Source organism: Papio anubis, chromosome 6, assembly GCF_008728515.1.
Source record: "Papio anubis isolate 15944 chromosome 6, Panubis1.0, whole genome shotgun sequence".
NCBI lineage: Eukaryota > Metazoa > Chordata > Mammalia > Primates > Cercopithecidae > Papio > Papio anubis.
The window spans coordinates 140,709,468-140,722,471 of NC_044981.1; the positions used below are offsets into that span (position 1 = coordinate 140,709,468).

The window sequence follows — 13,004 nt, forward strand, 5'->3', positions numbered from 1 at the left end:
TCAACAGCTCATGACATTCGAAACCAATGTATGAGTTTGATAATTAGTATGTCTTATCTAATTAAAAATAATTTTAATGTGCAAATTTTTTGTAACATCTTAACAGCACAAGAAATTAAAATATAAGTCAATAGCAAACAGAAATGATACAGAGAAACTGAAGCACATAGATGAATGATAAATATCCCAATAAAACTTGTTCCAGGCAGCGGGCTGCAGGAATACGTTGTGAACATAAGCGCAAAACAGGATGCAAAAGTGGGAAAAATAGAAAATAAGTGGAGTTAGGACGGACAAACACTAAGAAAGAGGAAGCAATCCCCTAAAAAGCAGAGAGGCTCCTCAGATGAAGGAGGGCAAAACGTCAACCACCACCTCAGCTCTGTTGTGTACTAATGCCCAAATTCAAGTTAATGGTAGGTAAAGGTTGGTTTTGCTCACACCGTTTTCTTAATTTGGCAAACTACCGTCAGATCCACACTAGCCTTAAGTTTCCAGCCAGCAGTCCTTGGGAAATTTTCCAGGAAGGAGGACAGCCGGGCCATCTAGTGACGCGCACGCGCAATCTCAGCGCTGCCCGCTCCGTGTCTTATCCCACCCTGGCCTGGAAGGAAGTGACGTGAGGCTGAGGGGCGGGTTGAGCTCTGTGCCGGAAGTGTCTCGCAAATAGTAAATAATCTCGGAAAGGCGAGAAAGGCGCTGTCTCCATCTTGTCTGTATCCGCTGCTCTTGTGACGTTGTGGAGATGGGGAGCGTCCTGGGCCTGTGCTCCATGGCGAGCTGGGTAAGGTGCTTTTTGCGGCCTCTGGGTGGTAGTGGGAGAGACTAAAGAGAAGGCGACCCGAGCCGGGGTTGGGTGAGCCCGGCGGGAATGTGGTGCCCCACCCAACAGGGAGTGCCCTCTCTGTCCCCGTTTTCTTCTCGTCTCCTCTCGTCACTCAGAGTTCGCTTCAGAGCTTTGAGTCTTGCGAAGAACTGATCACTGGCCGTAAGGTGTAGTGGCGATGGGAAGATGACCCAAATTGAGGAAGAGAAGTAGAATAGTACCCCTCCCCCACCCCTGCTTGGTGAGCGCTGTCTCCCATTCTTTCAGGCCCCTTTTCATGGTTTTGTTTGTATCTGCCTAAGCCATCTCTACAAAGGTCTTTGCTCCTTTCCTTCTGTGGGGTACCCACTCTGTTGTCATTTCTTTCCCGGCGACCTCAGACTGCCGCACTGTCGTTCATGGATTCATGTCGCCCTCTTTGTTCTGTGGCGCAGATTATGATTAAAAAGTGCTTGTCGTCATTTGGGACCGCCTGGCGGTAATGTTAATGTAGTAATATTGTTTTTGAAACAAGTAGTCATAGCTCTGCCATGACTGTTTGAAGTGTCAATTTCAAATTTCAGCTTAAAATTGAAATTTCAGATGACACGCACATGTTTTGTGCCTAAAGACCAAATTGTCATTAGGCACAAGGCATGCGTGTGTCATCTGAAATTTCATGCTTAATTCGCTGTACATTACATTTTCATTAAAGGATTGTTAGAGTAAAACTATTTTCAGTATAGTGGCAAGACTTTGGTCCCTGTGGCATAAATTTATTTCAGTTTATTTAAAATAATCTCTGCCCCCTCCAAAATAGTAGGCAACACATTGGCAGTGCAGTTAATAAAAGATATTTGTAATTTTAGGCGAGGTATTTGGATTCAAATCACTTTTCTTTAGTCTGGAATTTCTTAATTCTGTTTCTAACAATTGCTTTTCTGACTTCCCAAATAATTCCGTTATATATACTCTTTTCAAAAAGGTTTTCATATGTCTTGAACTAAAAATGTTGAATTTTAATGAAATAATGATGTGGAGATTATTACTCCAGCCAGTCTGTTCTCTTGATTACATGATATTTCTTCTTGCACGGAAACCTGGAATATTTTCTCTCAAGATATTAGAGAGTTTAATTATTGACTTTCATACAAAGGCATATTTAGTGTAATAAACAGTTTTGAAAGCTGATAATTGATTATCATGTAAGATTGTTTTCATCGGTTTTTATTGGAAGATGTTACGCAGTTTAATTTGTGATGTCGTATCTTGCCCACTTCTGAAGTAGGCATGCTGTAGTTTTTTTTGTATATAATAGAGAGTTAAAAGATGAGATACATGTTTTCCGTTTTACAATATAGATCGCCACCTTTATTGATTAGAAGAATGTCCGTGATAAAATTGACACTACCTTTTAGTTTCTGTGTTAATAGCGAAGTAAATTAAAAACGTAGCAGCAGTGAGGCAGTTTTTTAGAGACGAGGGTCTCAGTGTGTTGGCCGGGCTGAAGTGCAGGGGATAGTCGTAGTGAACTGCAGCTTGGAACTCCTGGGCTCAAGTCTTAGTACCTCAGCCTCCCAGGTAGCTGGGACTACAGGCAGGTGCTACTGTGCCCGGTTTGGAATTTATTTTATTGTTTGCAGTTTCAGTAATCTTTTTCCCTTTTCTTCTTGTGCCTCTGTCTCTATTCATTAATTGTTTGATTTTAGTGCAGGCCGATAGTCATTGAAGGGAACCATCCCTTCCACATTCTGAACAGTTAATGTGCTGATTTACTTAGAGGTTTTGATGAAATTAAAATTTATTCAACTTTTCCAAAGTAACATTCAGGGCCTGCCGCGGTGGCTCACGTCTGAAATCCCAGCACTTTGGGAGGATGAGGTGGATGGATCACTTGATGTCCGGAGTTGGAAACTAGTCTGGTCAATATGGTGAAACCCCATCTCTACTAAAAATACAAAAAAATTAGCTGGGCGTGGTGGCACATGCCTGTAGTCCCAGCTACTCGGGAGTCTGAGGCAGGAGAATTGCTTGCACCGGGAGACAGAGGTTGCAGTGAGCCGAGATCATGCCACTGCACTCTAGCCTGGGCAAGAGAGCAAGACTCCGTCTCAGAAAACAAAAAACAAAACAAAACAAAACCAAAAAAACCAAAAATTAGCCGGTTGTGGTGGCGCACAACTGTAATCCCAGCTACTCCGGTGGCTGAGGCAGGAGAATCGCTTAAGCCCAGGAGGCACAGGCTGCAGTGAGCCAAGATGGCGCCACTTCTCTGCAGCCTGGGCGGCAGAGTGAGACACTGTGTCCAAAACGAAACAAAACAAAAAACAGACCAAAAAAAAAAAGTAAGATTCAAATCATTAAATTAGATCAGGTAAGCCAGAATTAAAAACAAACCAGCCTCATTCGTTGTTAGTACAAGCATCTGCAGGCTTAATCAAATTTAGTAAGATTTTTCCTTATTTGTAAAATAATTGTAGAAAATGGCTAAACTAAAAAGAGATAAATTATGTGTAATAGCACTGAGCAGAAATTGGAGTGTTAAACTGTTCACTTTTTGTTTGCAGCTAAGAGGCCTAGAATTAGATTGATTATAATCCTTGGTTCATGGCAGTATAATTTTTTATTCATGCATGGTGGTTTCTTTTTTCGATTGATAATTACTTCAAACATTATAAACATCATACCAACTAATCCTATAACTACAACATTACCAATCACTAATACCTACTTACATGCTTTTCCCCATCCCAGTCTCAACATTGATATTAGTGAGTAGACAGAATTGATTTTTTTTTTGAATGACTGAACCTTATATACAATACCTATCAAGATATTTAATGTAGTTAAGTCGTTAAGAACTAGTGATTACTAAGTGCGTATTTTTTGCCAACCTCTCCTAAATTTTTGTTAATACAGTGACTTGTTTTATAGAAATAATTTATAGTTGCTATGAATGGTCAAGCAATGCAGAGTAGAAGTTAAATAAAAATGTCCCCTCAAAATCTTCCTTCTCTCACAATGCATGGGTGCATTGTGTATTTGTATACACGTGGGTGGATGAATAGACAAAAGTACATTCTTAGGAATGGCAACATTTTAGACATTTTTAAGCAAAGCATTGAAATTAATTTTTCTTGAATTTAACAAAAGAAAAAAAGTAATTCTTGAATGTTAACATTTGTCAGAAGAGTTTCCTAAAAAGATTCTTCTAAGGAGATGTTTCTATAGCAGTGATTCTCAACTGGACACAGTTTGGCTCCCCAGTGGGCATTTGGCAATATCTGCAGACATTTTTCATTGTCACAACCTGGGGTGAGGGGTGCCACTAGCATCTAGTTAGTTGGTAGAGGACAGGGATGCTGCTAAATCTACAATGTATAGGATAGCCCCCAACAACAAATAATTATTCAGCCCATAATATCAATAATACCATGGTTAAGAAAGCCTGTTTTAAGTTTAAGAAAAACATTGTATAAAACATTGAAGTTGGAGTAAATTTTTAAGGACATTTTAATTTTAGATTCACTTCTCTGAAAAGTGGAATAAATCAATATTCACCCATTCCCCTAGTTCCCAGGGTTAATTAATTGTATGATTTTCAAATTTTTTAATTCATAATTCTGTATGTACATATTTCTCTGTGTGCTTAAGAAAAATACTACCAGTCCCATTTCCACCCTTTGGAGACAGTATTTCTTTTGGTATTTATTGCCACATTTCTAATTAACATACATATAGTGTATTCTTGATTTTATTTGTTTGTTTTAGACACTGTCTTCTAACTATGGAAGATGAAGATTTAGCAATCATCCCTTGATTTCAGCTGGCCCTCATCCCTACCCCCACCAAAATCACATACACTCATTAATGTCCCCATAGCTTTCCATAATACTAAATAATTATGGTAAATGAACATTATTGTGACTATTTATATAAGTTTATATCTGTAAAGCTATAGTAAGCACTTAAATATTAGTTCTTTATTTGTGTAATGCTCTTCATAGGTCAGCCTTGTAACAAATATACAAAGACTTTTCCTTTCATGCACAAAATTTTGTGTTCATTGGTTTACTTTCTTTTCTTTTCTTTTTTTGACAGAATCTTGCTCCGTTGCCCAGGCTGGAGTGCAGTGGTGCAAGCTCACTGCGACTTTGGCCTTCCGGGTTCAAGGGATTCGCTTGCCTTAGCCTCCTGAGTAGCTGGGATTACAGGCATATGCCACCACACCCAGCTAATTTTTGTATTTTAGTAGAGATGAGATTTTGCCATATTGGCCAGGCTGGTCTCATAACTCCTGGCCTCAAGTGATCCACCTGCCTTGGCCTCCCAAAGTGCTGGGATTATAGGTGTGAACCACTGTGCCCAGCCTATTTTCAGTGTGTTTAAATTATTTGACCTCAGACTTTTCCCCAGCTGTATGCATCTCTTAGATACATGTCATGATTGATCGAACCTTGGAGGTTATCTCTCCCAGAATCATCTGACCTGCTCTAGTCTATAGTCACTGTTTTCATCCTGGATCTCACTTTATCCTCAAATGAGGATGTACATTTCCTCTCTCTTAGGTTGAAACCCTTTTTTTCTTCATTGCTTGTTTTCTTGTGGTTGACGACCATGTTTTGGTGTAGTGCTCCTTGACAGAAGCACATAGGAGGTACACTTTGGTCATAGAATTCTATATTGGAAGTCATTTTCCCTCAGAATTTTGATGCTCCTTTGTAGACTTGCAGTGTTGTTGCTGGGTATTCTGAAGTCATTTTAGAAACTTTTTCTGTATGACCTCTCCATCCTTCTCTTCTCCACCAGTTAATTACATTTCTTGAGTTATTTAATTTTCTCACCTGTATTTTCTACATTGTTTTTCTGTTATTCAGATAATGTGCTTCCTGGACTGAAACTCGATGTTTCTTCCTTTCTACTTTCCATCTCATTGGCTTTTTGCACTGCTTTCTGAGAAATTTCCTTGATTGTTTTCAGAACTTCATTGAATTTTGTTTTTTAGGTTTTTTTATTGACTGACTGGACTTCTGTTGAATTTTTAAACCTCTGCTATAGGGGCGGTGTGCTCACGCCTATAATCTTAGCACTTTGGGAGGCCAAGGTAGGCAGATCAGTTGAGCTCAGGAGTTGGAGACCAGCCTTGGCAACATGGCAAAACCCTGTCTCTACAAAAAATACAAAAAAATTAGCCAGGCGTGGGGGTGTGTGCTTGTGGTCCCAGCTACACCCAGCACATCTGTGATCCCAGCTTCTGTGGAGGCTGAGGTGGGGGAATCACCTAAACCCAGGGAGATTGAGGCTGCAGTGAGCTGTAATCATGTCACTGCACTTTAGTAAAGGCTGCCCTCCAGCCTGGGCAACAGAGTGAGACTGTCTCAAAAAACAACAACAAAAACCTCTGCTATAACATTTTTAATTACCAGAGGTTTGTTTTGTTCTCTGTTTCACGAAGTCTTGCTTTGTCGCCCAGGTTGGAGCGTAGTGGCGTGATCTTGGCTCACTGAAACTTCTACCTCCCAAATCCAAACAATTCTTAAGCCTCAGCCTTCTGAGTAACTGGGACTACAGGCACGCACCACCATGCCTGGGTAATTTTTGTATTTTTAGTAGAGACTGTTTCACCACGTTGGCCAGGCTGATCTTGAACTCCTGACCTCAAGTGATCTGTCAGGCTCAGCCTCCCAAAGTGCTGGGATTACAGATGTGAGCCACCATTCCTGGCCTCTGTTCCATTTTTATAGCATCCTGTGTTTGTTTCATGGAAGCAATCTTTCTCCCTTTTTAAAAAAATCTTTATTTTTATCTTTACGATGTACGCTATACTATATAATTAATATACTTTGTAAGTATATTAGAAATATTAGATTTTTTTATGCTTTTATGTTTGAATATAATTTCTTTTCAAGTTTCTCCTATCCACTCCACCCACTTTCATTGATCTTAGTGTTTTCCTCAGTATTCAGTGGTCAGTAGCTATTTGTTCATATTTAGGAGTGGGACACTCAAGAGCTTGGTGTAGGACTTGTCAGTTGTGACTACAGCGAAGTGATCTGGCTGAACCAGTTTATTGTGGAAGCCTGATGCAGATATTTATCTAGGGCTATTGATAGATCCAGGGTACACTTCCAGTCTCTAACCTGAGGAATATACTTGCATTGTGGAAGGCAAGTGAGGGAAAGAATGATGAGGTTCTTCACATTCAGTACATAAAATTTGATTTAATTTTATATTTTTATTATGGAACCCCTTTTGTCAACTCCTCTTGGTGTTCCCCTGTCAAACCTCATGTTTTATCCTTTTCAGTTGGTTAGTGCAAGAAATGGAATGAAATCTGGGAGTCTTAACTACTCTTTGAAAAGACATTCAACCAATCATCTATTTTTACTCTACCGTTAGTACCGCTTACAGAGACTCCTGGTGCCACCAGTTCCTGAACTATTTGGGTATTCCGCCGAATGAATTGTGTTGCTTGTTAACTTTTTCCTTTGATAACTTAGAATTCAGCTTTCTCTGTTAAGGCTGTTACTACCTTGTACTTTCTACTTTCCAGATTTGTTCTCCTAGTTCTTTTTGACTTTTATATTTTATTACTTATTTTTTAAAGAAAAAAAAAAACCCGAACTTTTATTTTTTATTTGATTGGGATTTCTACAGGGAACATAGGTAAATTAATATATTCAGTCTGCCATCTTTAACCAGAAACACTTTGTACTATCATTTTTATGTCGCTATTATGTTGTACCATAGAAACGTTGACTGGGGACATTCTATGTTTTAATAAGCCGTCCAGGTAATTCTGGTAGTTGTTACAGTTTGAGAACCAGTGCTCTAAACTTAAGTGGATGCAAAGCTCTCTACCAGTCCTTGGCTTACCATTGCTTTGCTCTAATTTTTTATTTTAATGTCATCTCCTAATTGACCACATTTTGTCATCAGTAGATTTTTCAAAAAGGATTTATGGGTGCCGGTATCTTTGGTTTTTGAAAGTGTCTGCTAAATTCTTGAGAGACATATAGTATACGAATTTCCGTCAGAACTTTGTAGTTATTTCTGTATTGTATTCTGTCTCATATCAGCCTGGTTTCCACACCCTCCCAAAACAACTCTGCACATGCATAGGTGATTTGTTTCTTCTGCCTGAGTAACTGAAGAGTTTTTCTTTATTTTAGAAATTAAATAACCAGATAAGTCTGAGTTTAAATCTTTTATCACTTTTTTTCCTCTTCTCAAAAAGTAGTGTGCTCTTTTGATTCACAGATTATTTTTCCATCTAAGGAATTTTTCTTATATTAGATCTGTGAATATCCTTTAATTCATTTATTTAGGGTATTCTCTATTTTAAGGACTTTTTTTAGTTAAAAGTATAATTTTTATACAGTAGAATTTACTCTTTGTAATATACAGTTCCATGAGTTTTGACAAGTGCTTCTAGTCATGTAACCATTTTGGAACATTGATCATCCTAAAAAATTGCACTGTCCTGTCCTTGGCAACCCCTATTTTCTGTCTTTAGGATTTTGCCTTTCTAGAGTGTCATATTAATGGAATCCTACAATATATAGTTTTTGAGTCTGGCTTCTTATTACTTAGCACATAATTCATCTGAGTTTCATTCTCCATATGTTTTTATTGTTAGTATTGTTTTTGTTTGGATATACCACAATTTATTCATTCACCGTTTGAGGAGCCTTTCTAGGTTTTGATGATTACAAATAAAGTAGCTATAAGCATTCCCATAAAGGTTTTTTTGTGTGTGATTATAAGGTCTTATTTCACTTGAATAAATATCTGAGTGTGGATTTGCTTATTCATACAGTAAGTGCATGTTTGACTTAAAAATAAGAAACAAACTGGTTTCCATAATGGTTGTACCATTTTTCATTCTCACCACCAAAGTAAGAGAGTTCTAGTTACTCTGCATTCTTGTCAGTAGTTGGTATCATCAGTTTATTTCCTTTTAGCCGTTCTAATATGCATGTAGTAGTATCTCTGATTTTAATGTACGTTTCCCTAATAATGATATTGAGCACTTTTTCTTTGCTTATTTGCTGTCTATATGCCTTTGATTAAAGTATCTGTTTAAATATTTTGCCCATTTTTTAATTGAGTTGTATGTTTTCTTATTACTGAGTTTTTAGAGTTCCTTTTATATTCTGGATGCCAATGGTTTATCACATACCTCACTTGCAAATATTTTCAAATTTATGGCTTGCTTTTTCATTCTCAGCAGTGTGTTTTAAAGAGCAAAAGTTCTTAATTTTAATGAAGCCCAATTCATTTGTTTTTCTATTGTGAGTCCTTTTTTTTATATGGTATCCAGGAAATCTTAATTTTCGTATATGGTTTGATTATGGCTTAAGGTTAACTTTTTAAAAAATATATGAATATCCAGTTATTTCGGTACCATTTATTAAAAAGATTATCCTTTCCATAGTGAATTGCTTTGGTATCTTTGTGAAAAATCCTTGGTCATATTTGCATCAGTCTATTTCTGAACTTCATTGTGTTCTGCTTACTGTGTCCACCCTTTTCCCTGTATCACTCTAATTACTGTCACTTTAATGCTAGTCTTGAAATCAGGTAGTGTGTCTTTTAACTTTGCTCTTTTTTCAGACTTGTTTGAGCTATTCTAGTGTTTTTGCCTTTTCAGCTAGTTTATTTCTGTAAATCTGATATTGGGATTGTGATTGGAATTAGACTGAATCTATAGATAAGTTTGGAAAGACCTGATATCTTGAAAATAATTGTCTTCCAATCCATGAACTCTGTATATTTTGCCATTCATTTAGGTCTTTGATTTCTTTCACCAATGTTTTGTGGTTTTCATTATTTGAGATGTTTTCTGTTTTGTTAGATTTATAACTATTTTCTTTTTGTTTTCAGTTGTTACTAATATGTAGAAACATGATTGATTTGTGTATATTGACTTTTTTTTTTTTTTTTTTTTGAGACGGAGTCTCACTCTGTGGCCCAGGCTGGAGTGCAGTGGCCGGATCTCAGCTCACTGCAAGCTCCGCCTCCCGGGTTCACGCCATTCTCCTGCCTCAGCCTCCCAAGTAGCTGGGACTACAGGCGCCCGCCACCTCGCCCGGCTAGTTTTTTGTATTTCTTAATAGAGACGGGGTTTCACCGTGTTAGCCAGGATGGTCTTGATCTCCTGACCTCGTGATCCGCCCGTCTCGGCCTCCCAAAGTGCTGGGATTACAGGCTTGAGCCACCGCGCCCAGCCCATATATTGACTTTTTATCATGTGACCTTGAAGAGTTAGTTGTAGTTGCATTTTTGTAGGTTCTTTGTGGGGTATTTTTGTTGTTGTTGTTGTTTGTTTGTTTGTTTTATTTTGTTATCATCCAGACTCAAGTGCAGTGGCACTATCATAGCTTACTATGTCCTTGAACTCCTAGGCTTAAATGGTCCTCCTGCCTCAGCTTCCCAAATTGCTGGGATTATGGGTGTGAGCCATGGTTCATGGCCCTCTTTGGGATTTTCTATGTAGACAGTTGTGCTACATGTGAAGGGGGCAGTTTCGCGTCTTCCATTCCAATTTTTATATTTAGTTTTTTTCTTACCTCGTTATATTGGCTGGAACCTCCAGTGTGAAGTTGAATTCAAATGGAGAGGTATTTTGCCTTGTTTGATATCTTACGGGGAAAGCATTCAGACTTCCATCATCAATTATGGATGAGAGCTATAGATATTTGTAAATGCCATTTATCAAATTAAGGATGTTATCTTCTGTTCCTTGTTAACAGTTTATATCATGAATCAGTATTTAATTTTGTCAAATGGTTTTTTGAGATGACCATGTTTTTTCTTTAGTCTGTTTTTACCGTCGAGTTCATTGGTTGATTTTTAAAAGTGCAACCAACCTTGCTTTTCCAGGCTAAACTCTACCTGGTCACAATATGTTACCCTTTTTATATACTTTCATATTGTTGTTTTTGACTTGCTAAAATATCATTAAGAAGTTTTTGTTTATGTTTATGAGGGATATTTGTCTATTATTTTCTTATGATGTCTTTGGATTTAGTCTCAGTAATTCTGGCCCATTTTTTTAAATAAGAAGAATGTATCTATTTACTGTTTCTTTTCTTCTTTTGTATGCAAATCCAAATTTCTGTCTGGTATAATTTTCTTTCTTGGAGGATTTCCTTCAACATCTCTGGCAGTTTAAGTCTGCTTGTTTGGATTATTTTGTCTTTTCTATTCCTGAAAATGGTCTTTATTTCACCTTAATTTTTGGAAGATATTTTCACTGAGTACAAAATTCTGTTTATATATTTTTTCTTTCAGTACTAATTTTAGGCTTGAACCGTTTCTTACTAGAAGTGTGATTTATTTCTTTGTTCCTCAGTTTATAATGTACATTTTATTTTTCTGCCTACTTTTAAGATTTTTCTGATTATTACTTTTTTAAAGTAATTTGATTATGATGTGACTTGGTGTGGTTTTCATGTTTATTTTGCTAGGGCTTTGTTGAGTTTCCTGGATCTGTGAATTAATAGTTTTCATAAAATTGGAAAAATTTTGGCAGTTACTTCCTCAAAAGCACCCTTGTATCTGTTCCCTCCAGTTCACTTCTCTCCAATTGAAGTTCATCTCTAATTTCACTTATATTAGGCGATTTAAAGTTGTCTCACGATATTCCGATCTTCTTATTTTTATTTCTTTTTCATTTTGGATCATTTAGTTTCTTATGTCTTTAGGTTCATTATTAATCTTTTCTTCTGTCTTGTCGATATTTAGGGGGCTTATTTTGTCATCTGGAGAAGTACGATATGGGTCTTAATTTTAAATTATCTTGCATGTCTGTCCGTAACATGATCAAGTTTTCCTCTACCTCCTTGAGCATGTGAAATAATACACTTACAATAATACTACAGTGCCCTATTTATAAATGATCTCAGTTATCTGTATCATTTCCAGGTTGATATTGACTGATTGATCCTCATTATAGGTTGTATTTTTCTGTTTTTTGCCTGCCTGCTAATTTTTTGTTAGCTGTCCAGTGTAAATTTTTCCTTGATCAGTGCTGGATATACTTTTATTAAAAAAATATATATATATATTATTGGGCTTTTATCTTTGACTTGGGTGATTTTACTTAGAGACAGTGTGATCTTTTTATTTGCCTTTAGGTTTCGTTAAGTGCAACTAGTGCAGCCTTCAGTTTGATGGCTGATTTTTCTCCAGTATTAATTGCCTTCTGATATCTCTACCCAATGCCTCATGGATTACAAAGTTTTTCACCTCTGGGTGGTAAAATTCCCAGACCCTACCTGCAGTGGACGTTCTCCCCAGGCAGAAATAAGGGCCAGTTGACCGGGCAAGGTGGGCCACGCCTGCAATCTCAGCACTTTGGGAGGCCAAGGTAGGCGATCACCTGAGGTCAGAAGTTTGAGACCAGCCTGGCCAACATGGTGAAACCCTGTCTCTACTAAAAATACAAAAATTAGCTGGGTGTGGTGATGTACGCCTGCAATCCCAGCTACTCAGGAGGCTGAGGCAGGAGAATCCCACGAACCCGGGGTGAGGCGGGGAAGGTTGCAGTGACCGGCGATCGCACTACTGCACTCCAGCCTAGGCGACAGAAGGAGACTCTGTCAATCGATCAATTGGTAAAATAAGGGCCAGTCATAGGGCTCACATTGTCTCCTCTTAGAAATTACTGCTTGACATTGCCCGTTCCGGTTCATTGTCTGAAAAACTTGTTTTTTCCATTGTTTAAGTCAAGAGGATGAGTCTGGTCATGGTTTCTCCATCTTGACCTGAATTTATAGTGATTATCCCAAGCCTTTTTTCATCAGTAATTTTTATTTTTACCTATGTCTGTTTTGTTTCTTGATAGTTATTAGTTAAGTCTGTTTTTCCCCTTCTCATTTCTTTAGCCCTTTGATTCCCACTTTCCATTGTGTTCTGTTCTTATTTCATTTTTAAGGTCTCCTTTTTTTAAAAAAAAAAAATTGTGTTATTTTCTTATAGCTCAAATGAAATACTGGTAGAGAATTTCCTTACTGGATTATATTTATTTCAGACTGAATTCTCCATATGCCTTATATTTTCTTCATTCCTTTTTCTGAGGGGAGATGTTTATGTTTAATTTTTGCTAAAGTATATTTACATAGTTGCCATGACATTTATTTCTGTCTTGTGGACGTTTAATATAAAGCAGCTTTATTCTTACCTTATATTGGTT

At 37.5% G+C, this 13,004-nt stretch overlaps 1 protein-coding gene across 1 annotated transcript in view; it reads left to right on the forward strand.

The window, feature by feature from the left end:
• The first annotated feature begins 578 nt into the window (after window positions 1-578).
• The window catches only part of SERINC1 (serine incorporator 1), a 28,699-nt gene continuing 16,273 nt past the window's right edge, over window positions 579-13,004 (forward strand). Inside the window, exon 1 of the mRNA XM_009206190.4 lies at window positions 579-784. Coding sequence (XP_009204454.1) covers window positions 746-784 — 39 coding nt within the window. The 5' untranslated portion in view covers window positions 579-745. The remainder of the gene's footprint in view (window positions 785-13,004) is intronic.